This window comes from Mustela nivalis, assembly GCF_964662115.1.
Source record: "Mustela nivalis genome assembly, chromosome: 13".
Lineage (NCBI taxonomy): Eukaryota > Metazoa > Chordata > Mammalia > Carnivora > Mustelidae > Mustela > Mustela nivalis.
This window is the reverse complement of record NC_139032.1, coordinates 60,233,631-60,259,863: the sequence shown is the minus strand read 5'-3', so window position 1 is coordinate 60,259,863 and position 26,233 is coordinate 60,233,631. Positions and strand designations below refer to the sequence as shown.

Genomic DNA, 26,233 nt, shown 5'->3' with positions numbered 1-26,233 from the left:
GGAAGAGAGAAACCCTCCACTCCCATACTCAGAGCAGAAGAGACGGGGTAGGAGTCACAAGTGGGAACAAAGTGTTATGGGGGTTTAAAGCAGAGTAGGTTAGGACAGGCTGATCCTCGAAACATACAGAGTATACTACTGAGTTGGGGAAAATCCACATGATAAAGAGGAGGCCAGACGAAGTGCTACATTATGATGCCAGTTGAGTGAAAATAAAAACTCTAAATATAACAATAATTATTTAATTGTTAAATACTTCTAAAGAGTAGGTATTTCACAAATAGGTATATAAAAGATGAATTAATACATCCAAAGCCATGTAGCTGAGGGCTGATTCCTTGTTATGTAAACTTTTTACTTAGTCAACATATCTGGGCTCTTCCTGTGAGCTAGGCACTATGGGAGATAGAAAAGAGCATAAAATGTAGTCCCTGTTCTTGAGTAACTTAAATTCTAGTGGCGATCCAAGATGACAAGTAAAGGCAAGTGTGTGCCATCGCCAGCCTCTGCTCTGCTTTTAAGTCAAGACACCTCCAGCAACTTTGCCTCTGGCAGCTTCTCAGGCTGTCCATCATCCATGGAGTTCTGAAGAACATAGCCTTTTCTGGAAGAAACTCCTTTCTTCAGTGCTTCAGGCCAGTTTTGCGTCTCAAAGTATGTGGACAGGATATCAAACACTGAGAAGGGTAAAAAGAAAACATAGTGACCACATGGAGGAAAAAGAACTGGTAAAGGATGAGTGAGGAAAAGGGTGTTCTGTACTATTTCATTCAACAAGTTTTCTGCACTACATGTGGACCCACTTCCCCACAAGGACCTCACCCCACACGGAGAGAGATGGGCCTGTGAACAGACAGTGCTGCGACACTGAGAGGGAAACAGTATAAGGGGAACACAAAGGAGAGCCCCTGACATGGCTGAGAGGGGGAAGGGAGCAGCCAAGATGCCCCTGGACTGAAGAAGGACAAATAGGAATTCACTGTTCAATGACAGGTTGAATCCAGGGCATTTTAGGCCACAGGACAAATTTCAACCATCTTTAACATAGTTGGGATCTAAGAAGAAAATGAAAAATACCTCGGAAAGGCCAGAGTACCTGTCACAAAGTGCATGCAATAAAATCTGAGTGTACCAGTCCCGGTGGCAGGGCAGGGGTGCCTGCTTCAAATGCCATTTATACTTCCACACAATGCAAAGAAGTAGCACCAGCACTAACACACATTAAGTGTGGGCCATGTCAGCAGTACCTTGATTGATGGCCAGTATCTCTGAATGATAGTTTTTCCCATTCTGGTGTCTGACCATGTATTCCTGGATTGGCAAGCGGGCTGTCTTGACAGAATGTTCTCGGGCTTTCTGAAATGTCACCTTCTGTGAATCACAGTTAAATTTTATTTTTCTTTTAAAAATGACAAAGGTATTCTCATTGTAATATGCATAACAAATTGTGAGAAACCCATTTACCACCACTCTAATTTCCATCTGTAATCAGAATTAAATGGTAAGTATATTAAAAATCAGTGGCCTATGGCAAGATGGAAGAAACTTCAGATAATGAAGAGTATTTACTTGTTCCACATAAGAAACGGCTTGTGCAGCAAATATCTCATTTGGGACTCATCTATCCACTAGTTTCCATTTACTACTACTATCAACCAAGAAGGAAGTAAGTCAAGAGAGGCATATATCTGCAGCCACAATCTGCATCCAGAAGTTGAAGCAGTCTAATCAATCAGAGGAGAACACTCCAGGCTCTAATTCAGTAAGACACAATTCTGGATATCTGGAGTTTTCAGCTTATAGCCATTCAGCAGCAGCAAATTAGAGATAAGAGAGGGAGGATTCAAGTCAGAAACACCACAAGCAACAAGACAGCATTAAGGTGTGAGAGGACACAGTCCAATTAAAAGGAAGGGCTCTGAAAACTGCAGAAAGGAATCATAAGAACTCACCAACCCCCCCAAATCTGAGGCCATTTAGGATCAGAGTAGAGTAACTAATAACCCTTTAAAGATGTCCCTGAATCGTGAACTGAAGTTCAGATTATATTTGCTATCTTGTAAGTGGCTCTGGAAAGATCTACCTACTTATAGTTTCAGGATTGAAGAGAAAGGTTTAGATTATTGGGATAATTAACATCCTTGGGTTTAGAAGGGGCCGCAATAGTTAATTATCCCACTCCAAACATCCATCCAATCTTTGTCTATCCCCTGTGGCCTCCTTCCCAAGTGGGCTCTGTCCTTAAGTGGACAATCCTTTTGACAGGGAGTTCCATGCATCCTGGGGAAACCTATTCCAATTTTCATAGTACAGGTTAAAAGGAAATTCTTGGTAGCCAAATTGTGTTCTCCCTGAGCATTCCCCTTATTTGTCCTGGTTCCATCCCCCTGGGGCCACAACAAGCAAGTAAAATGGCTTTTCCACAAGAAGGCGGTTCAGGTTGTCAACAGCAGTGATCACGCCCCTCTGTACCCTTCCAGTAGTCTCAGTTCTGTCACCTCTCCCTTGACCACGACTTATGTCTTGAGTCTCTTCAATATTCAGGCCAAATGTTTCTGAATTTGTGCTCGCTGCTATCCTTTCCTACAGGGCTGTAACTGTAACTGACTGGCCACTTCGAGCGAGATCTAACCAACTGGAGCAGCAGGTCCTAACACTGGACTAGTTGCTTCTCGGACTCACATGAGACACAATTCCAAGAGAGAACTTCCAAAATGTGTTACGTAATGCAAGTCAGAGAAAATAAACGTACAACTGCTCAAAAGACTTCCTTGAAGGATAACACTCCTTTACCTACAAGGTCTATGATTTTATTTATTTATTTTTTGGTCTATGATTTTTTTTTTAAAGTCTATTCTTTTACAATCACTTTGAACTGGAGTACAAGAATTCCAAGTTAGTAGGAGACTGTTGGATGCTACCCTGAAGGAGCTCACTGTCCAGTTTCTGTTCTCTGAACATTTAAAGATAAAACGATTCCCCTTGAAGAAATGTGCTCAGCATACTTTCTATGAGGAAGTCAAATTCTCTAGTAATAATCAAAAAATTCTATACCTATGGCAAATCATTATGCCAATTATTTTTCAATTTAAATATTGCCGGAAAGATAAGACAATGTGTTGAAACTGCACATCTACTGATCATACATTGCTCACTGACCCGCTAGACTTTGCCTCAAAAAAGGGGATGTCACTCTGCTGTGGGAGACTGCATTTGGCTGTTAGGTCTTTTCAATGTCTTTTAACCTATAACAGCCCCCCTAACTATTTTAGTTTTCATACTGTTGGCTTTTTTGAAAGTGTGGCCCAATTATCTTGCAGAATGTCTTGCATTCAGAGTGACAAAATAATTTCTCAAATTCTAATATGTATTTCTCATTTAATAGCTGGCATTCTCAGAATTACACCTCCACCCTGCACCTGTTTTTTAGATTATCACTATTGCATCATGGAACACTGACCTTTCTAGAATGCATGTAATTCAGTTAAGTATCATCTGTATTAAACATGTGTATATATCTCATATGGATATGAAAAAATATATAAAATACACTTATGTATATGAAAAAAATATATATATATAATACACCCACAAACAAACACTTGTGTTATCACAGACTGTATCAAGAAGGATATATAAGAAAACAGTGATTGGGGTGCCTGGGTGGCTCAGTCAGTTAAGCGTCTGCCTTCGGCTCAGGTCATGATCTCCGAGTCCTGGAACTGAGTCCTGCATCAGACTCCCTGGCAGGGAGCCTGCTTCTCTCTCTCCCTGACCCCTGTTCATGCTCTATCTCTCTCTCTCAAATAAATAAGTAAAATCTTAATATATATGTATATATATATTAAACAAAATTTAAAAAAAAAGAAACAGTTGTTGCCTCAAGGCGGGGGGGCATTGCAGGACAAGGATGGGAGGGAGACTTACTCATTGCTATAGTTCTTTTTATACACTTTATTATATCATTATTTATTGTATAGGCAACATGTTAATTAGTAATATAAACTAAAAATTATCTCAGTATGTATATAACAGAAACATATTTCAAAACTCTAATTATTCCAATAAAATTTCAACTGACCAAAAGAAATCTGGACAGTCCTATTGACATTGAGATTATGAGATAAGTCTTATGTCAGGAGAAAAGATGGCCTAAGATGGAGCAAACTCCTTTCTCACAAAGAACAAAATAGTTGGTAAGAATTGTGAGTCAATGCTTTGCTGGTCAAGATCAGAGTTACCCTTGCAGAAGTGAAAAGAGGAGAGAAGAAAGGTGTTCAACATGGCTATTTACGTAATTACCAAACGCTCCCCATTCTGGGTCCCAACAGGACTGTCACGTCAGGGGATGGCTAACACTGACAATGACAGGGAGCCTCACAAGTAGAAGGGCCAACCTAGGCAGGATGGGGTCCTTCTTCCTATTCTCTGCGTTTTTAGGCCTTTTGTGTAAGATTACGATAGGGCAGCTGCCTATGAAAGTAAGCCCCGCTTTTCAAAATATAGTTGTTAGGTCTAAAATGTACATTTACCTTCTGAATGCTTTCGTCCACAAGTCCACCAAGGATGTAAACTTTGTTTAGATCAATATCTTCAAGAGCTAATGAAAAAATGAAGGCCATTGAGATCAAATTGGTTTTATAGTTTCTAAATCCAAAGAAAGTAAAAGGAAAGAATTATTAATGATAAAAGTAGAAACTTAATGAAATAGAAAACCAAAAGGTAACAGATTTTCTCATTCTCTGAAAAGACAAAAAAAGGTAGTCGATTCAAATCAATGTTAGGATTCAGAAAGGAGAAAAATTAAAATGACAGAGGAATTTGAAATAATCAGAAAAGAATACTAAGATTAACTTGCTACCAATCAATTTGAAAATTATGTGAAATGGTTGATTTTCTGGAAAAAACAGGTATCTAACATTGATCCAAGAGGCCAAGGAAGGGAGCTAGCTGACTGGAGAAATTGGGAAAGATTGCCAGGTAGCTCACAAGGCCCAGCCAAGGCCGGAGACCCTACATCTATCTGTACAGCTGTGCACACACAGCAGCACATACTGAAAGCATAGCAATGTATCCACCCCAAGACGTGTGCAATTAATGTTCATTCTTTTTTTTTTTTTTTTTTTTTGGATACACTTTGGGTGGCTTTAACAAGTTCTGACACAAGGAATAATCAAACACAGGCCTAAGAACAAAGTGCTACATGAATCCATGCAGTAAAGTACATACCATGTTCTGAGTCAGGAGTCAGGTACACAAGGGTATCCAGAGGAAATAAACTAAAGCAGTCTTCCTCTGTTATGTCTAGCTGAAAAATGTAAATAATCCAATGTAGTGTGAACTAGGTTACGACACAGCCCACACTGCAGCAACTAGTTACCAGGCACCTATTCTTTATTAGGCATCCACAGGACACATGTCTGATGTGCATCCACGGGACACATGTCTGACAATCCGTTCTCAGAAAGTGCTCAGCTGAGGAGGGAAGTAGAAAGGATGACACCCAATCCTACAAAATGAGACAGAGAGTAACAAGAGACCCTAACAGATGTACAGGAAGGCTGCCCCAGGATAACAGATGAGGGAGTGACAATACTAGGGACAGCCTTCTACCAAAGGGAATGCTGGGGCTTGGTTTCTAAAGAGAGGTGAGAATGACTGACACATACAAAAAGGAAGAAGCACTGAAAATGGGGAGAATCACCAAAGAATGGCATGAAGACGGGAAAGCAAGGGAACTCCGTAGCCCTAAGAGTGGGTCTGTTGGGCTCACAAACAAGAAGCATAAAACACGCAGAGAGAAGAAAAGCTGGAAATGGTTATATTATAGGACGGACTGTTCAGATGGTAACAGTGACCACAACTAACTGTGCAGGGGTCTGCAGTGTACCTCTCACGCTCCTGCCTCTGCAGACCTCCTTAGGAAAGTTCACACCACCAGGCCCAGTTATGCCACACAAACACACGAGACATTTTTCATGGCACTTCTTAGGAAGTGATCTGGACTGCTGTCTCTGTTATAATCACTACCTTCATGAGCCCCTAGGGCAAGAGGTAAAAAGTAACTGAGTATTCCCTAAAACTCATCTCGAATCCACGCTCCTACCATGAGGATTTTCTCTTCCCCTACAACTCATGTTCCCAATTCCTGCACTACTATGAAAGGTTTGGCATTTCCCCAAAACATTCCTGGAGTATACAGTCTAGCATACGATACACAAGACACAAAATATAGTCCTAGAGACCGGTAATATTAGCTTGCCAATGCAGTGCAAGGATGAAAGTTCGGAAATTTAAGAACTGATGAGAGGTTCTAAAAGTTTTTTAAATTGCAACAGTGAAAATAATTCACACATTTTTATACCAAAATATGAAACAGTTAAAAAAGTTTACTATTACCACACAACCTACTTCTCAAAGGACATCAAGTAATATACCCAATGAAGCTTACCAGGTAACTAGAAAATCCATCATTCATCCTCAAACACTCTTCATACAGGGGACTGTCAGCTGTGAATCCAGTGAGGTAGATCCAGAATGGCCTGCTAGCTTTTTTATTTGAACCATACAACCTTCGGATCTGTCCAGCCAGTCTACTTAATTCCTTCAAAGAAATTAGGACAGCTTAGATTGGAAACATGCCCACTCTTTCTAAATTCACTATCAACAAACGGAAGTTCACTGAATGCTACTCTAGGAAATCTCATGAATCAGAATGGCCCCTTTTATTCCAGGAGCTAGTATGTGTTATGTGTGTTCATGCAGTCAAGTAAAATGCATGCCACACACCTTACAGATCAAAGTGAAGGTAATGATTCTAGCCCAGAAATAGTGAGTTAATGGAAAGACTGAGAACTCTCCCTCCTTCTGGACCTGGTGTTATGTATCTAATAAGGTATATGGAATTGTGCTTTCAGCTCATTACTAAAATCTTACCATGTGATATTTACTATTCACTTTAAAAAGGTTACTATACATTTTTTTATACTCATCAGATAAACTTAGCACCTTCTCTCCAACTCTTGGTGATATACTAGGGTCAGAAGTTTTTTTTTTTTAAGATTTTATTTATTTATTTGACAGACAGAGATCACAAGTAGGCAGAGAGGCAGGCAAAGAGAGAGAGAGAGGAGGAGGAGGAAGCAGGCTCCCCGCAGAGCAGAGAGCCCGATGCAGGGCTCGATCCCAGGACCCTGGGATCATGACCTGAGCCAAAGGCAGAGGCCTTAACCCACTGAGCCACCCAGGCGCCCCTAGGGTCAGAAGTTTTCACTTTCCATCCTAATTCAGAGATAAAACCCTAAGGAAAGGTAGTTTCACAGTCTGGCCTGAGGAAAGAAAAAGCACTTTGGGTTTGATTTAATCTGATATCTCAATTAATAAAAACAGTACAAAATTCTTTGTTGACCTTTTCAGAAGGCTGGGGTTCCATGTTAGAACCCCAGATCTTCAGTCTTACTGATTCCTCTGAAAAACATGCGAACAGGAGCACATATAATAGAGATGTTGGCAAACAGAAAAATCCATTTTGTGGTGTAAGGCCTAAAATGAAGGCCCACTACCGTGTGTTGCCTACACATCTGGTAAAACCAGATGGGCCCTGAAACACCTAGCTGCAAGTTCTTCTCCCAATTCTGCTCCCTTGGATAGGGTCCCCTAGCTAAACAATCCTTTCTATCAAAGGTCCAAACATAGTTCCTACTTATCCCCAAGTACCAGGTTTCGATTCCCTGCTAGCCCACAAAGTTATTCCCAGCAAATCAATCACATCTTCCTGTAAGAACCAAGGGGATACTCCACCCTCACAACACTACAAAGCCTGCCATTCACAGCCCCTGGTTTTCATTCTGTTCCCAAGTGGAACCCCACATGGCCCTGCCTAGCATGCAGTGTCATCCCCCCTGCGCTGAGTACAAGTGACTAATAAACCGCTATCACTCTTACCTGTCCAATGTCAAGTGTGTATTCTTCAGCCATGCCTAGAACCCTAGGGTGAATCCCTCCTTCACAATAGGGTGAATGGAAAATGATTAAAACACATATGTTGCAGGAAAGTGTCCTACCAGGTCATCTCCTCCCCACATGCAACCAGGCAAGTATTCCTTTTCCCAGCAGAAAGCCAGATTTCATCTCTGGAGGACTGAACATGAAAAGACCCCAACTAGACTGTGGACGCCATAGACACAGAGGCAATGGTATGGGGCTCAAAAGAGAAGATAAGATAAAACTTTGCAAACTAAACCAGAGGATTTCTATTCTCTTCCTGATTCTTAACAACAGCCATCTTGGAACAGAGTAGCCATGTGTCAAAAAACCAAACTCTTTTTGCTGGTTTGCTATGAAATTACAGAGGCTGGAACTGGTCATACTCTTTGTCAAAGCTGCTCTCTTCTGGACTTCACTCATGTAAGGAGGAATTTGAAGCTTAATGGATATCCTACCTTCTTAGACATGTGGTGGGTCATACTCAGATCAATACAGAGTCTTGGTCCTGAGTGTTTGGCTTCCAAAAGTCTCTCCTTGGTTAAGGATCTCAGAAAACGTTTGCTGTGTTGGGGGCAGATGCCTAGAGTAGAAATATCAGAAAGAAATAAAAGTGGGGCACGGTGCTTGGGTGGCTCAGTTGGTTAAGCGACTGCCTTTGGCTTGGGTCATGATCCTGGAGTCACAGGATCGAATCCCACATCACGCTCCCTGCTTGGCAGGGAGTCAGCCTCTCCCTCTGAGCCTCCCCCTTCTCATGCTCTCGCTTGCTCTCTTTCTCATTCTCACTCTCTCTCAAATAAATAAATAAAATCTTAAAAAAAAAAAAAGAAATAAAAGTGGGAAAACATGAATATATTCAGTAAGAAACAAATCTTCCCAGCCAAGTGAATACTTTTTGTATATTAAGAGAAGCTTGAAACTCGTGCAAGGTATTCATTTGGGGACAGCAGAGTGGTATGGAGTGTGGGCTCTGGAGCACGCTCCTGGGTCTAAATCAGAGTTCAGCCCATTCAATTATTACTATATGATCTTGGGCATGTTATTCAATTTCTGAGCCTCAGTTTCTTTACCTACAAAATGGGGATAATAAAAGCACCTATCCCTTAGGGTAATGCATGCAAAATTCTTAGCAATGAACCTAGCATGTAACACTGAATAAACGTTAGCTGCTAATTTTATCACTCCTTCTACTCCTGAGCTTATAAACACACATGTGCACTAGCTATGCAAAAGGCAGCCTTAAATTTTGCTTTCGTTGATACTTTGATTTCCAATAAAATAGAACAATAGATTCTACCTCTAAGATGTTTGTTTTTACTTAAAACCACAATTCCTACTGTCCTAGGAACACGCAGATGCCAGTCTGCTAAGATAGAAATAATTATGCCAGCAATCTGATTTATTGTTACCTGAATTTTCTACACGATTGGCCTTTCTTCTTTCTTTTTCTTGCTTTCTTTTGCTCTTCTTTGCTGCAACTATCTTTTCCCAGTGTCTCTGTTTTCTTTGGACATTTTTCTTATGTTATCCAGAAAACAAAATTGAGAACTTTGTAAGCACCAAAATGGAAAATGAATATTCGAAAGTTATTTATTTTTTTAAATCAGATTTAAAGTTAGGAGAGAAAAAGGAGGTTAGTGTCAAAAAAAGAAAAAAAAAATAGACTGGATTATGTTCAGAGAAAGCGGAGACCCAAGAAAGAGATATGATGTGCCCAAAGTAAATGTATCAAAAATTCCTCTTGAACTTGATTTACTCTTCTTAGGACTCAAGTGGAACTGAAACCTTAAACCAGTTAGTGGGAAATTCATCCAATTTTGGAACATACCAAACTCATTCCTAGCCTTTTTGTTACTAGGACCTACCCTTATACAGGGGTCTCTGGGACAAAGCATGATCCCAGAGCCCAGGGCCAGGCTACACTTACTGAACACCACACTGTACCGCCTGTAGGCAGCATATCTCCCTCCCGATGCTCGCATTCCACATCGATCTGTAGAAGCCGGAAGCTTTCAGAGATGCTATCTTCGCCTGTGTCCTCTAGGATGACTTCTTGCTCCTGCAGCACGTGTGAGTCTGTTTTCTGAGCACTCCCTTCCAACTTCCAGTCCATGTGCTTTGTCTTCTGTCCCTTTCACCCAGGTCAGAGAAAGGCACAATGATGGGAGACGTTACATTACTTCCCTTACAGAGGTATTTCCCTATGTGCAAATGTCAAATAGTATTACTGTGTTGCTGAAAAAGTGTGGAAAGTATTTATACAGATTTACTGAATGGAGAAAAGTATCCGTGTCTTCCAGAGAAATAGGTCATCAAAGAAATGTTTCAGTACTAAGGAAGCTAAATCCACTTCTCGGACAAACGTAGTTCCTGACAACTCTAAGCACTCACCAATTATTCACTGCTGCAGAGACCCAGGTAATTAAGTCATTTATTCTGCTCTTCAAAATGTATGTGTTTGGGTCATTAAGCGTCTGCTTTCAGCTCAGGTCATCAAGCCCCACGTCGGGCTCCCTGTTCTGTGGGAAGCCTGCTTCTCCCTCTCCCACTTCCCCTGCTTGTGTTTCCTCTTTCACTGTATTTCTCTGTGTCAAATAAATAAAATATTAAAAAAATTTTTTTAAACACATTCAATATTGAGGGTGGGGCAGAAATGACAAAAGCCATCTCCTCCATTATGTTTCCGTTTCTACTCGAAACTATTCATCTAGCAAACCTTTACTGAGCACGTACTATATGCAGTCCAATACTAGAAATATCCTAGAATAAGAGCTAGCCAAAAACTATGGTAAAGAGTTACCCAAAATCAACCAAGAATTCTTCCAGGTTGCTGGTGATGTTTCACAATTTGTTTTTCCAAACGATGTATTCCCTATCCCAACTCAGTTAAGTATCCCTGTAGCTGAAAGCCACAGTCACCTTGAGAATATTAATATCCACCAGAAATGCTAAAATGGGAAAATATGGAGAACCACTGCTATGGCACACTTAAGCAATGCCATAATTTCAAAGTGCTGTTCAAAGTCCCTGGGAAGGTTGTGAGTATAAAATGCTCTAGTCTATAGCTAAGTGTCACAAAGAACATTCTGTCCTTTTCTTCTGGCTGCTCCTCTGAGTTCAGTGTGCTACCACCATCTTTGGAAAACTCTATATTTGCAAAAGCAAATCTGTGTAATATGATCCATGCATATAAAAAAAAGACCTAGTTATAATGCAAAGTAATGATCCTTGCTCCAACCCTTCCCATCTCTAGTGGCAACCTGTTAACCAGATGTTTTTAGTTCATTTGGTAATTGACTCCTTAACCTGAAATCATATACTTTCTGTTACTGCGTGAATCATCAACTTTGAATTTTATCAACTCCCTATGAAACACTAGAATTCAAAGCACCTCTTATTTTTTATTTTTCTGTTAGTTACACTGACTTTTAAAATGTTTTTGAGGTATAATTTACATATAGTAAAATGCAAAGATTCTCAGGGTATAACTCAGTAATGTGTGTGGTGGGGGGGTAATATACCAGTTTGATGAATTTTTGACAAAAACTTAGGGCCTGTCTTACTCACACTCTCACCAAAATATGGAACATTTCTATCACTCTAGAAAGTTCCTTGCCTTCTGCACTTTCCAAGTCAAACTCCATTCCATTCCCACAACCAGTCAAAAGCAACCATTGTTTTTTCTATAATCATAGATTAACTGTACCTATTATAAAACATACAAATTGATTCAACCACTGATGTTGACATTTTCCCCCTCAACATGTTTTGAGATTCATACATGTTGCTTCATATATTAGTAAGTTTATTGCTTTTAATTACTGAGCAGAATTCCACTGTATGACTGTATCACAATTTATTTATTCTCCTGTTGATGGAGATTGGAGATTTTTCCAATTTGGGAACTACTATGAATAAAGCTGCTATAAACATTCTCTTACAAGTGTTTTTGTGGATGTATGTTCTCGTATCCGTTGGGTAAGTAGGTAAAGTTGATGGGGCATAGGATAGTTGCCTATTTAACTCATAAAAGACTGCCATCAGTTTCCCAAGGTAACTGCACCATTTCACAGTGCTGTCAGCAACAGAGACTTCCAGATGCTCTGCAACATCACACATTTGCTGTTGTTAGAGTTCTTAATACATGCCATTCTTGTGCAGTAGAACCTAGTTGTGTTTCAATTTACATAATTTTGATAATGATATTGAGCACTTTTTCAGGCAATTTATTGGCCATTCATTTGTTAAGATTTCTGACCAAGTCTTTTGCTCAATTTTAAGTCATCTTTTTATTAATGAGCTGTGGAAGTTTAACATATTTCTAGATCCAAGTCCTTTATCAGACATGTGTATTGAGAATATTTTCTCCCAGTCTGTGGCTTATTTATTTTCTTCCTTTTTTCTGTCTATTTAGTTTCTTTTCTTTTTTTTTTTTTTAAGATTTTATTTATTTATTTGACAGAGAGAGATCACAGTAGACAGAGAGTCAGGCAGAGAGAGAGAGAGAGGGAAGCAGGCTCCCTGTTGAGCAGAGAGCCCGACGTGGGACTCGATCCCAGGACCCCGAGATCATGACCTGAGCCGAAGGCAGTGGCCCAATCCACCGAGCCACCCAGGCGCCCCTATTTAGTTTCTTAACATTGCTTTTTGTTGAGCAGAAATTTTAAATTTTAATCAAGTCTAAGTTATCATTCTCTTCTTTTACAGTTAATGCTTTCTGTGTCCTCCAAGAAATCTTTGCCTACCCTAAGGTTCTATGTTCCTTTCTAGAACCTTTATAATTTTGGCTTTTACATTTAGGCCTATAATCCACCTTAAATTCATTTCTCTCAAGGGTAACAGTCTTGTCCTGCCTATTGTCCAATGCCTGAAAACAGTTTCTTCATATAATCTGTCCAATTCTAAACCTCTTTTTAATCCTAGGAAGGTAAGTCCAATATCTATCTCTGGCGTGACAACTATTAGGATACATCTTTACCATGTTTAAGAACATCTTTAAACTACTACTTCTTGTTCAACAATCTCAAGGTTAGGCTCTGAACATAAACACCCTTATCTTTCCCTCTATCTCTCTTCTTCCTTCAATATTTCAATTTCGGCAAGCTGAAGCTTTAATTTACATGTTCAAAACAGAGTCTACCTTGTGTCATCAAAACTAATCCTTTTGGGCTTTGTCTATCCCCTTGGTTGTTTCTAAAATTTGTAAACCAATAAACTGCATTTATATTAACTGTATAAATGTTACTCACTACAGGGCCGAGCAGTATCTGAGAATTATATTGTGGTTTTTGGTATTTATCTTATTTGAGAGCAAGCGAGCATGTGCACACACATGTGCACAGGGAGGAAGGCAGAGGGACAGTGAGAGGAAAAGATTCTTCAATGACCGAGGAACTTGGCCTCAGGACCTTGAGATCACGACCTGAGCTGAAACCAAGAGTTGGACACTTAACCGATAGCCACCCAGGCGCCCGGTTCTCTAATGTTTTGACCGATGTTCATAGCAAACATTTTTAGTGTTGAGCTCGTACTGTTTTTTTGTACTCCATCAAATTTTCAAAATCAGGCCAAATTTTAGTTTCGTTTTTCATTTAGACATAACAGGCTGTTGTAGTAGAAACAACAGTCTTAGGATTTAGCCTTCTCAGCTTTCTACCTCTAAGTAGTAGGATAATAGCCTAAACTATTAACTCTTTGTCACAGATTCTACTAGATTGGATATTACTACATCCCAGGACTATTGCAAGAACTAGACATAGGTCATTTACCTGACATGGAACAACTGCTCATGAAATACAGATTGTTCAAACCCCTCCAGTGTTGTTGTTTTTTTTTTTAGTTTTTCTAAAAAGGTAAGCTGCTGAGCAGTTTTGGGTATTTATCACACATCATGTAAACAACATATGACCCCCAGATATATATTTCTGAAGAGAGCCAAGTAAATTTCATTCTAGATTTTCAAAGTTACAGATTAGAAATTGTGTTCATTTTCTTATATAAGCTAAAGTTTTCTTTTGCTCAGAAATGCTTTAATACTCAGTACAAATTTTAATATATTTATTTATACCATTGACTGTATCACTATGAACTTATGGCATACATGAAATTTAGCAGTGTGTATTATTTCTAGAGAAATGAGGAAAATACAAAGTTATTCTTAGACATTTCTGAAGTGCTGTGCTATTCACATATGAACAGTGATGTTGACTATAAATACTTTTTTAAAAGAAAAGACAGTGAGACCTGTTATGGTTATGACCATTCCTTTAGGTGACTGACCAAATCTTACTATGCCAACCATCAGTCATCTGCATTTTTCTAAATTTAGGCATTCAGAAAAAGAACAAATGAAAACTTTAAGATAAATTGGCCCAATACCTAACAGCCTCATTTTGTTAGGGTAAGAAAACACACAAATTTGTTAAGTGAATGCCAGTTTGTTAACAGGCATGTGCTTTCCCTCCTCTGAACTTGGTAGCATTTTTATATTCTGTTTGTCCATTCATTCAGTCAATAAATATTCATTGAGCTCCTCCTCTTTGTCAGACCCTTTTGGGGAATGACTGGGAAGTCTCATTGGAGAAGTCTGGCTTGGGAGGAGAAGAGAGCTAGGGTTGGAATAGCTGGAGGGTCTGTAGAGTTTTCCACTGTTGTTTAGAAAACTAGAAGGTCTGTGCTCATGTCTTCTCTTCCACCAAACTGAATTCCTTTACAGGAGGGACTGTGAACACTGTGAACACTGTAACTGCTCACAATACAGAACTTGCAAATAGGAGTGTTTAATAAATGTTTGTTGAACTAAACTGAATTTTACCACTACCACCCCCATTCCTTTCTTCCTAGTTCCCTCACTGTATCTCCTCTCTCCAAGTCCCTATAGTCCCTGAGGGTGTTTTTTAGAAACCCAGGGTACAGCAATATTGAAAATCAAGTGAAGGATATTCCAACTACTACCAGAAGAGTCTACAATATAGCAGATTGGGCAGGAATCACACCTTTTTCATCTCTGAATTGTCAGAGGCCAGCACAAGGGCTGACATGAAACAGAAGCTCAGTAAATATTGAATAGCAGCTTGCCATCTACTGATCCTCAGAAAGCAACCATGAAATGAGGCATCACAGAGGAACAAATGTTTTTAATCAGTGTGAGACATTATCTATGGCCAGATTTAGCATTTCTTCATTAAAAAGTGTTTTCTGGGCACTCCTTGATGGATCTTGGTTAAGCATCTAACTCTTGATTTCAGCTCAGGTCATGATCTTAGGGTCCTGGGACTGAGCCCTGGCTTCTCTCCCTCTGCCCATTCCCCCCTGCTTGAATGTGTGTACTCTCTCTCTCAAACACATAAATAAATCTTAAAGAAAAAATAATATTTTCTGAGCCTCTGTTACAGGTCCAGTACTGAGTACTAGGGTTAGTCAATTAATTACTAATCATATACAAACAGTTACTAAGCACCCCATATAATAGTACATGCTGAGGATTATAGACTGATGTCCACCCTGCCTTCACAGGGCTTCAATTATTGGACTCAGCCTTGCACGACAGCTGGTCTGCCTGTTTTCCCACTACATCATAAGCCCTTCCAGGGAAGAGAAGAAAAAGAATTCAGGTGCCCAACCCCAATACCCTGTACTGAGCCCTGCAGAATAAAAGCATCTTAAATGTTTGATAATTATGTTACCCTTCTGCTCAGAACTATGCAGTATTCTCCATTTCACTTACAGCACATAACTGAAATCCTTACAATTCCATACTGATCATTAAGCTCTACCTCCCCCATCAAGTGTCCTCTGCACTTTCTGGTTTACTCGCTGCTCCTAACATACCAAGGATATTCCCACTTCGGGTCTTTGCCCTTCCTGTCATTTCTACCTCCAATGCTCTTCCCCCAAATAATTATATGACTACCTGTCTCATTCTATTCTGATTTTCACTATCTAACATGGCACATGTTTACTTTTTATCTAAACTTCCCCATTCCTATATTCCTATATCCCACCTGGTTAAATGCAGGTGTTCTGCCTGCTTTGTACACTACCCTAAATGCCTAGAAAAGGGCTTGGTACATAACAGAGGCTCAATAAATACTTCCTAACCTAATCAGTTCTCCACCCCTCCCCGCCCCCACTTCTGAGTTGACAGGGGCCTCAGATGTTTTCTAACCCAAATCCCACCTGATGAGCCTATCCTTGGGCGCTAAGTGATGGGCCTCTTTTGCACGCTTCTCTCGTTTTCTAAAATTTAGTCCAGCGAAGCCAGCTCCAGTCCTCTGGTACCTTCAGCACTAGAACACCCAGACCCCCGGCCCGAGGGTACCCCTCCTGTGAGCCCCGCCTGGCCCACAGGCTGCTAGTGTGAGGAGAGGCAGCAAGGCAAAGCACCAAGAAGGCGGAGGACACGAGGCGACAAGACGGTTGAGGGCCACTTCCCGGCGTCTGCCCCGCCCACGAACGATACGGCAGTCCCAAGCCAGACCCCTCCAGCCCCAGGCCGGTCCCACAACGAGCCCCGAGCGTACCTGAACCCCTCAACTCACACAGACTCAGCGGCGCACATCAGGCCGCGCCTCCGGCACAACTTCCGGTTCCTGCCCCCTTTCCGAACGGCATTCTGGGAGTTGTAGTTCTTAGCCTGGCATCCCGGCGAGCAGGGGCCATTGGAAGGCTTTGGCGTCCACGCCACCCACGCTGGTACTAGGGAGTTGCGTACCGCCCAGGTATTGCCTCGCGGGTCTGAGCCTGTTTCCCATGTTGTCAGATGGGGGTTACAATCGCAGCCGCTCGCCGACCTCACAGGGCTGTGGCAGGTAACCGGGGGCTTTGATGGCTGTCAGGGGCTGGACATTGTGAAACTGGACCAGTCTCGAACCACCCCTCATCTCACGGGCTGGCCGCTTTGCCCTCCCCTGGGCTCCCCTATAAGCAGCAGAGCCCACGAGTCGACATAGCCTTCCCTGAGCACACAGCTGCCCTCACCACCACCTGGCTGTCCAAGCAGACAACAGGGGCATCTGGGCTTGGACCTTTAATGAATGAGTCTAACCTCTGACCATTTCCCTTTATCCAACTCATCTTACAGATCCACGGAGAAAGCGGGGCTCAAAGACCTGAGGAGACTTGTCCAAGCTTTGGCCTGATAGAAACTACCAGCCACTCTTCACTCTTCCCTTTATTCCTGCAATCCTAGGGGTCTCACACTTTCAGACAGACTCTAGCATGAATGAACCGGAAATACCTCCAGCCCAAGAAACCATAGCCCGGTTGGATCTCTGCTTGACCCCACACTGTTTCCCTCTCTGGACTCTTTCTTTGAACAGTGCCTGCAGCACCGCGACCCTGCCCTAATCCTTCAGTCCCATTCTATATCCGCTACTGGAACAATTTTTAAATGCTAAAAGTAAACATTCTTCGTCTCTCAGAGGGCTTTTCCTAAAATGCAGTGCCACCCTCTCTTCTCAGCTCAGAAGCTGGTCCTGGCTTCCCACTCAGCAGGGTTCGCAAAGTGGCTCAAACTGTCTTCAGTGGCTCCCACCACACCTACCAGTCCCTGCACTTTGCACTCAAACTGGGTACCTTTCCTCTCGCCCAGCCACTGTTCTTTTGCCTCTTCACCTTTGAATGAGCTCATGGCCATTCCCCTAGAAAAGTCCTGAGAACTGGTCTCACTGCTCCTTCCACCTGCTCCTACCCTGCACTCCCATTCCCCAACTCCCACAACGCAGCGAACATCCGTTTGCCAGATGATTATGTGTCTCCCCTATTCCAAACCCTAGTGGTGTCTCCCATTGTACTTGAATATAAATTCTAACCTTCCCAAGGCCTTCCTGGCCTGGCTCCTGGCTGCCCCACCAACCTCAGCTATCACTCTGCCTCTGGCTTGCTGTGTTCCAGTTACACCTGTCTTCTTGAATTGCTTGAAATATACCAAAAACCTTTGCAGATACTTTTGCCTTTCCTCTCACTTTTTCCATGACTGGGTCCTTCTTATCCTTAAGGCTTCAGCTTAAACCTTTGCTCTTCAGAGAGGCCTTTACTGATCACCCAGGTAAGATTATCTCATCCCATCCCCATCTTGGCACTCTTCATTTCTTTCTATCACCTATCAGTCAGTCATCTTTTTTCTGTGTCTTTCCTACTAATTTTAAGTTCCTGAGGAAACATCTGTCATGTTGATGATTTGACTCCCAATGTCACTGCACAGTAAAGATTTAACAGAATCAGCAAACGAGTGATTTTATTTTTCTCCTTTCTTAGCACATCCAAAACTTACCTTCCTATCTACCAAATCCGGGACAGGATGCTCAGTAGCTACTCAATAAATACTTCTTGACATAGTTCTAATTAATGCTGCCTCCTACAGCATTAGGATCCTTCCATGATCACTACTCTGTCCCCCACTCCAAAATAAGTTCTCTCCTTTGAGTTCTCAGACCACCTTATCTGTCCTCTTTGGCCACCCTGAGCAGACAATGCCTTATACTGTAGGTCTATCTCTACATGTCATCTTATCTCTTAGACCGGGAGCTCTTGAAGACAGGATTCTTACCCAATTATCTACACCCAGAATCTTGCATCAGGCATCACCTGTAATGGGTGTAACAAATGCTGTATAAAGAAAGGAATCAGTGAATGTGATGGTGAGTGGGAAAAGGATGGCGAAGTGTAAATGTCTGCTAATTTCTTAGCCATGGATCAATGGACTCTTGCATTGCATCTCATTCTGCCCATTTCATGTAGGAGGCTGTGTATCTCAAAGAAAGTGCTGAACGGGACCACCCCCCACATCACCCCCTCCTTGTAGCTTCTCAACAATGAGGGATTTCCTGGAACTTCTGGAACTTAGTACTCCTTATGGGAACTGCAGAGTAAACTCCTAACTCCATACAGTAGCAACCCAAGAAAGTTAATGGATTTGAAGGGGGAGGGAGCAAGGAAAGACAGAAATAAACATTTGAGTGCCTGTGCCAGAGGCTTCACAGTCTTCTTCCTGCCTTTGTGATTATTTTTCACAATAATGCTGAATGTGTATCACATAGCAATCTCTAGTTTAGGGTGTTGTTCCATTGATAACAAAATGTATTCAAGGTATTTAAGGTATGGCACACTGGAGGCCCTCACTAAATGAGGCTAGTAATAATTCCTTTTGTCAGTTGGGGAAACTGAGGCCCAGAGCAGTGCCTATAAGAACACGGCTAGGATTCAATCCCTGGTTGAGCTGAAGTCCTGAGCTCCTTCCTTTAACTTGCAAACCTAAAGATTATGCAGCTCTTCACAGAGCTTTCTTCTGATAAGAGTGTTCAAGTCCTGTTTAACATCATATAATGTTTATTATTTTGGTGTCCTATGGTTCCTACTTTTCATGGCCACAAAAACACTTCAAATCTATGTTTGAGAGCCTTATTTAAATGTTATTCAAACTGGTTAACTGATTAGTTAACAAGTAACTGGTAACAAGGAGGAAGAGAATATCTTCTCTTCTCCCCAAAATTGCTTTCCTCTGATTGCCAAGATCTTAGGTACCTAACACTCTTCATTCTGCCCCCCCGATGCTTCTGGGTAAAGGAGAGGAATTAGGGGGACCCCCGTGCAGACCCACAGCTGATCAGGAGTACCAGAGGGACAAAAGGACCCCTTAAATGGGCTCTAGTAGCCACAGGTGAACATCTAAGCCAGCTTTGGCCTGGACAGAGACGCCAAAGGAAAAAGACATCCCAGTTTTCCTGGAGTCTGAAAATGAAATGTAGGAAATGGTTTCACCCTAGGAGAGGCATCCATGGAGTCTGGGGGTTATTTCTGACTTTTACCGAGTATTCACTAGATTGCTAGATTTCTACGCTGCAAAGCAGGAGTTCTTAATACGTAAAGAGAAAACCAAAGCACAGTGGTGTTAAGTAGCTTGTCCAATGTCCCACTAAGATTAAGTGGGATTAACTGGCTCAACTGGGATCAGTGAGAAAGGTACTAACTATATTTCTTTTGCTTGAATATTACTCTTTAAAAAAGGCAAATCGAACTCAGGGTTTTCATGTTTGCCGTTTTAGATGTTTACAACAGAAAAAGAGTGCGGTATTTAAGTGTGCGGTCAATTTCTGAGGAAGCCCAGAGCACACACTGGTGGGTGGGGGTCACCAGGCAACTAAGGGACATACTGCCACCTAGTGGCAACCTCTGCCTGTCCTAGCGAGGCGGCCAAGAATACCGGGCCTGCGGGGGCACAGGTCCGTGCTACAAACCAAACCTTATGAAGGTAGAATCCATCAAATACATGTATTCACTCCTATTTGTGAAGGTTATTGTCAAATCAATGTGATCTGAGCAGTCAAGACCATTTTTCAGTGACTACACCCCCAACCTTCCTCCCTCATCCCTTGGGAGAATTTGTGAGTTCCTCTTGCAACTATACCCCCAGGGTGAACTCCTAGTAGGGTACAATTTCCTGAGGCCAGTCTCCTTATCTGTATTCCCCTGAGGGTCTGTGAGCATCCTGACTAGGGGCAGGGACTTGTCTTATTCATCTTTATACCCTAAGTGCCTATACATGGCCTGACCCAGAGGAGGTCTCCAATGAATGTTGGTTGAATGAATACAAGTGAATGATTTGACCCAAACTTGTCATCACTCTGCATGATCCAGTCCAGGAATGAAGCAGCAGTTTATTCAAATACTCTAGTAAACATTTTGGAGGGCTGGGAGGAGGAATGGAGGGGCTTCTCAGGAAAGTGTCCAGGGTAGGGCAGAGGCCTGGGCCAGCAGCCCGCTCATAGGGCAGCGGATGCCCGGAACTTCTGGGTCAAACAGAACACGGCAGCTGTGAGGGCCGTGCACTGACGGGCCAAGAGTTTCACACTCAGGTCGTGGTAGCCTCTCTCGCAGGTCAGCTTAGCCGCCTCCACGAACTGATGGTACGTGTACACCACATCCCTCAGGTTCCCTGCCGCCTCTCGGTGGCGGCTGGAGCAGCGGCCGCAGTCTGTGAACTGGAAGCACAGGCTGGCCAGCTGGACCAGGTGCTGGAAGGTGTCCCGCACAGCACCCTGCATCTCTTCGGGGGACTGGTCCATTCGGATCACATGTTGACAGCTCGACAGGAGCTTCTGGGAACCCATGCAGAGGCGGCTCCGGCTTTCTAAAAAGTGCCAGCTGCACTTCTCGGGGGGATGTCTGTTCCCATTCCCCCAGGAAGCTTCTAGAATATCTTGTAATTCCAGTAAGCTCTCTGTGAGTTGCATGAAGCCCTCTGGGCTGCTGGCAGGGATAGCTTTCAGCTGTCTCAGAGCCCTGGAGCAGTACTCTGGCCAGATGTGGCTCCTCCTCGACAGGGGCTCAGCGCTGCAGCTGTGGGCCCTGGCAGGCCTCCAGGGCAAGGCCAGCCGGCTGCCTGCAGAGGGCGGTGAGGTGAGGGGGGCTGTGGGGTGCACTTCCAAGTCCCTGTCTTCTTCCTCTGAATCTGGCTGCAGGCCCCGGAAGCACGTAGCATACGAGAACTGGCAGCTACACTGCTCCATCCCAATCCTGGGGGCCACCGTTTCATTCGCACCCACAAACCCCAAAGATGTGGCCATCCTGAGGCGGGCAGGAACTTTAGGATGGCTTTCTGGGGCAAAACACAGGAAAGACTTCTCAGAGGGAAGGCTGACGCTAGGGATTTTGCTTTTGTTTTCTGACAGGGAACAATGGTTTGAACCTTCTAAGTGGGGCTCCTTTTGGGGACATGCTAGTGCCTTTGGCAGAGAAGGGCCTGGATTAAAAGAGATCTGCTGCACAGAGTCCCTAGGGGTTGTATCTTCCCCTGTCACATGGTTAAGTGGCTTGGTCTTGACCCCCTCCAGAGGGAAAACTGATGGAATGGTCTGGTCCCCAAGCAAGAAGTCAGGGTCTAAATCCAGCTCTTCCAATAGCTTTTGGTCTTGAGCCTGGCAGGCTTGGCTGTGGGTTTCTCTGCTTTGTCCTTTGGGATCCGTGGGGGAATGTGGCAGGATCTGCTCAGTTTCTGTTATAAGAGACTTCAAGGAGAGGGATGCTACTATTCTACCAGCTGGGGCACTGACACCAGTAGTCTGTGGCACAGCATTCGACAGGTCACCCTTGGCGTCACCGGAATCTTGCCCAGACCCATCATGAAATAAGCTGGTGCCATTTTTGTTTGTAACTTCTCCATCATGTCCCAGGGGTAGCTGTTCTGGTTGTTCCTCCTCCATAGGGAAAGAAGCCATATTCTCTCCTGAATTTATTGTACATTCACTTCCAGGCGTGACTGGAGGAGACAACGGAGGCTCTGTGCATTTGGGGGCAGTTTCTTGCATAGGATTTGTAAACAGAGAACCCAGTCCTGTTTCCAACCGGACTCCCCCCGGCTCTAGAGTGTCTGCTTGAGAGGCATCACGTGGTCCTGGGCTAATGGGCAGGCAGCCTCTATCTGTGTCTGGGTCAGCACTGGAGAGGGAGGAGGTGCCGTCCCCAAGCTCCAGGGTGAGTACTTTGGGGGCATTCCCATCCGACTGTTGAAATGAAGACAAGGTTTGGGAAGGCTCTGCCTGAGCATTATCTGCACCAGATGAGCCTGGGTTAGAACAGGGAAGGATATTTGCTGGGGAATTGGCAACAGTGGCAGTTGGGGGGGCATCCCCAGAACTCTCTTTATGGTTGGGGTCAATCCGGAGGCGAATGGCAGAAATAGAAGATACTCGGGAGTCGATGACTGACTTGGTTTCCATGGTCTCGGGCTCCATCTCCATGACCCGGGAGGCTGGGTTTTTGCTCTTGGTCTTCCTCAAGGGGCCCAGCAGTCCCAGAGCCTTTGTCTCTAGGAGTCCAGGCTCACCTTGCATGTCCTGTAGAGAGGACACAGTTGGGGATGGTGCGCTGAGGGCCAGATAGGGCTCCCTGTTGTAGTAGCACACGTCGTCCACACTCTCCAGGGAGGCTGAGGGCACCAGGGGAAATGAGACCTGACAGGTGTAGTCTGTCTGCAGAAAAGACCTTCTTTTCCTCAGTGTCTTGGCATACTTCTTCGCCCCTCCCCTTCTGCAAGGTTCTCTTCCATCTGGCCCAGGATTCAGGCTGTCCTCAGGGGCGTAAGTGCTAGCTTTATTCTTTAAGCTTGTGGCACTGGGTTCTGCAGCAGGAACAGCTCTGGGCCCTAAGAATCAAGAAAGGAAAGAGTACATGAAACAAAGAAAAACAAAGAGACTTAGAGAACTTGGGCTTAGGACTCAGGGTTGCCTGGGTTCAAATCCTGGCTGGGCTGGGTAACCTTAGGCATGCTAAATCTTGACCTCCTCAGTGTACTCATCTAATAAATGGGGATAATAATTGTGGGAAACATTTTTTGATTCTTTGTTGCCCATGACCCATTTTATTGTCTTTTGGTCACAGTAGCAAATGAAATAAAAATCAGTACCAAAATGAAAATGAGATGAATGAAATCTCCCCAGTGGTTACAGTCTGTTGAAACCCTTCATGACAGCTCCCTATCCACAATCAGCCAAGTAGCCAGATTTAGAACCTAGAAAGTCAGCCACAAATTTCCTAGATTCTTGCACTTGAACACATAGATTTAAAATAATAATAATAATAATAATAAGGGGCACCTGTGTGGCACAGTCGGTTAAGTGTCAGACTCGTAGTTTTGGCTCAAGTTGTGACCTTGAGATCATGAGATTGAGCCCCACATCAGGCTCTCGCCCTCTCTCTCTCTCCCTCTCTCTCTCTGCAGAATAAGTCAATAAACATTTAAAAAATAAAATAATAATAATAAACAGAGCCCATCCTTTGCAGCCGCAGACTCCTGATAACAATGAGGAATCCTGTCACACAGTCTCTGGGCGTGGTAACTGCCAGCTCTTCATCTTCGCTAGCAATTTTATAAGCTCTCTGACATCTAACACTCTTTCTTTGTGCTTACATCGACCCAAGTCAGTCAGTGCCTGTGGTAACAGGCAGCACTGCACTCCCACACAGGTTCAGCGAAACAGTGCACGTCAAGCTCCCAGAACAAGGTCTGTGTCTAACAGCAGGTCAGTGACACAAGCTGCCACCACCCCTACTCTCATGGCTACTATGTGTGAGGATTCTGAGGGAGCTTTCTCTTCACAAAGAGTGTCACAGTTCCAGCCACCCGGGTGGCTCAGTCAGTTAGGCGTCTAACTCTTGGTTTCAGCTTGGGCCGTGATCTCAGGGTTGTGGGATCGAGCCCTGTGTTGGGCTCCGCACTCAGCACAGAGTCATCTTGTCCATCTCCTTCTGCTATTCCCCCCACTTACAGGCTCTTTCTCTCTCTCTCAAATAAATAAAATCTTTTAAAAAAATCACAGCTTCACAGGTGTGAGGGTTTTTGTGAATACCAGGATGGACCTTTCTGAATTGAGAAGCCCTTTGTGAAGAAGTCCAAGGAATCGGCCGGAGGGAATCAGGATCATATCCCAGCCCTTGAGAATCTGAGGGTTCTTAGACCAGTAGTTTCCAATCTGGCTGCACCTCATTAAAAACCTTATCAAGGGGTGCCTGGGTGGCTCAGTGGGTTAAGTCTCTGCCTTCGGCACAGGTCATGATCTCAGGGTCCTGGGATTGAGCCCCACATCAGGCGCTCTGCTCAGTGAGGAGCCTACTTTCCCCCCACCCCTACACCATCTGCTGCTCTGTCTACTTGTGATATCTCTTTCTCTGTCAAATAGATAAATAAAATTTTTTTTTAAAGATTTTATTTACTTATTTGACAGAGAGAGATCACAAGTAGGCAGAGAAGCAGGCAGAGAGAGAGAGAGGAGGAAGCAGGCTCTCCGCCGAGCAGAGAGCCCGATGTGGGACTCGATCCCAGGACCCTGAGATCATGACCTGAGCCGAAGGCAGCAGCCCAACCCACTGAGCCACCCAGGCGCCCTGATAAATAAAATCTTTAAAAAAAAAACCTTATCGACTCCTAGGCTGCTCCTTACACCTCCTCAGTCAGAATCTTGGGGGCTACCACCAGAAAGGTGTAGTAGTTAAACCTGGTCCCTTGGGTGATTTTGATGCCCACCCATGTTTTGGAACTGCTACCCTAGGCCACCTACAGCCACTCACCAAGGGTGTTTCTGAGGCTGAAAAAGGGAAAGGCTCCCATGGGGAGTCAGAGGCCAGACCAAAACTCAGGCTCAAAGGTTCCAATTCTGGGCTCTCTCTCCAGCCCCTCACTGACTGCTTGTGAGAAAGGGGAGTGTCCAGTATGGACATTATGTCCAGCTGGATTCCTATAAGGAAAATCTTGACTGATGGTCTCTGTTATGCCCCTATCTTGACCCCTGCACAATGGCCAGCCCAGCAAGGCAAAGCTGAGGGCGTGGATGGCAGTTGGCTGGGTTCTTTGGAGAACAGTGGAAACCTGTTCATCAGTGTCTCCTTCTCTAGGGGTCCGGTCAATTAATGAACTCAGGGTAGGTGGCGGAGTGTTCATTCATTCATTGAGCAAAACTGCCAGACACTATGTGTTGGGCACACAGGGCTGAGTGTGAAACATACAGTTTCTGTACTCTAAGGAATTGTTTTTTTTAGCAAGGAAGAGAAACATCAACATAAAAATCACACAAATAAATAGACAATTATAGACAGTGCTAAGGACTAGGCAGGAAGTGCCCAGGAGGCTATGAAAACATAGTCCTAGTCTTGGCAGTCTCGGTCATGTTTCAGAGGAAGTGAATTTCCAGGTGGGGCCTGATAGAGGACTGGGCATTAGCAGTCAAAGATCTGGGTGAGGCGTGTTTCGGGCGGAAAGGGCAGCATGGCAAAGGCCAGAAGTAGGAAAGAGCATGGCACTCTTCAAGAACAGCAAGGAGGTCTGTGTGGTAGGAAAGAGCATGGCACTCTTCAAGAACAGCAAGGAGGTCTGTGTGGTAGGTATGCTGAAAGAGGGCTCGGGAGGAAGGAGAGAGAGAGAGAGAAAGAGGCCATGTCACAGAGGACCTCGAGGGGCCTCATGGGAGCTTCTCAGGATGGCCTCTCTCCCACCAACAACAGGAAACCTCTGGAGGGGAGGGAACAACAGGGAAGGACTTCTCCAGCTCCTGCTGGGTCATCATCAATGTCTGTGTGTTATTTTCCAATTTTTTTCCTTCAGCATGGAGAGAGAGAGAGAGAGAGAGATAGTCCTTCGAGGATCTCAAGTCAACTCGGGAAGTCACTCTATGTGGAAAGACACCCCACACTCTTTGTGGAGGAAAGGATAAGGAATCAGAAAGAAACAGGACCAACAGATCCCCTGCCTTTTCTT

At 43.7% G+C, this 26,233-nt stretch overlaps 2 protein-coding genes across 17 annotated transcripts in view; both read right to left on the bottom strand.

The window, feature by feature from the left end:
• Positions 1-228: 228 nt before the first annotated feature.
• TRMT10B (tRNA methyltransferase 10B) lies at positions 229-16,585 on the bottom strand. 14 transcript variants are annotated; one of them, XM_082694896.1, is made up of 11 exons: positions 16,509-16,560; positions 16,165-16,274; positions 10,378-10,571; positions 9,914-10,117; positions 9,396-9,504; positions 8,442-8,566; positions 6,452-6,604; positions 5,230-5,308; positions 4,533-4,600; positions 1,248-1,371; positions 229-677 (listed from the first exon to the last, which is right to left on the bottom strand). In XM_082694896.1, the coding sequence occupies exons 4-11, from the start codon at positions 10,097-10,099 to the stop codon at positions 523-525; spliced, it is 999 nt and encodes a 332-aa protein (XP_082551022.1). In that variant the 5' UTR covers positions 10,100-10,117; positions 10,378-10,571; positions 16,165-16,274; positions 16,509-16,560; the 3' UTR covers positions 229-522. The 14 variants fall into 14 exon arrangements, with proteins under 14 accessions (XP_082551022.1, XP_082551024.1, XP_082551020.1 ...); XM_082694898.1 differs by having other exon boundaries at positions 9,914-10,111; XM_082694894.1 differs by lacking the exon at positions 16,165-16,274 and having other exon boundaries at positions 16,509-16,585.
• Positions 16,586-20,617: 4,032 nt separating this feature from the next.
• FRMPD1 (FERM and PDZ domain containing 1) overlaps positions 20,618-26,233 on the bottom strand; it is a 92,560-nt gene continuing 86,944 nt past the window's right edge. For all 3 annotated transcript variants that reach the window (XM_082694814.1, XM_082694813.1, XM_082694815.1), the window contains one exon: positions 20,618-23,128. In XM_082694814.1, coding sequence (XP_082550940.1) covers positions 20,748-23,128 — 2,381 coding nt within the window. In that variant the 3' untranslated portion in view covers positions 20,618-20,747. The remainder of the gene's footprint in view (positions 23,129-26,233) is intronic.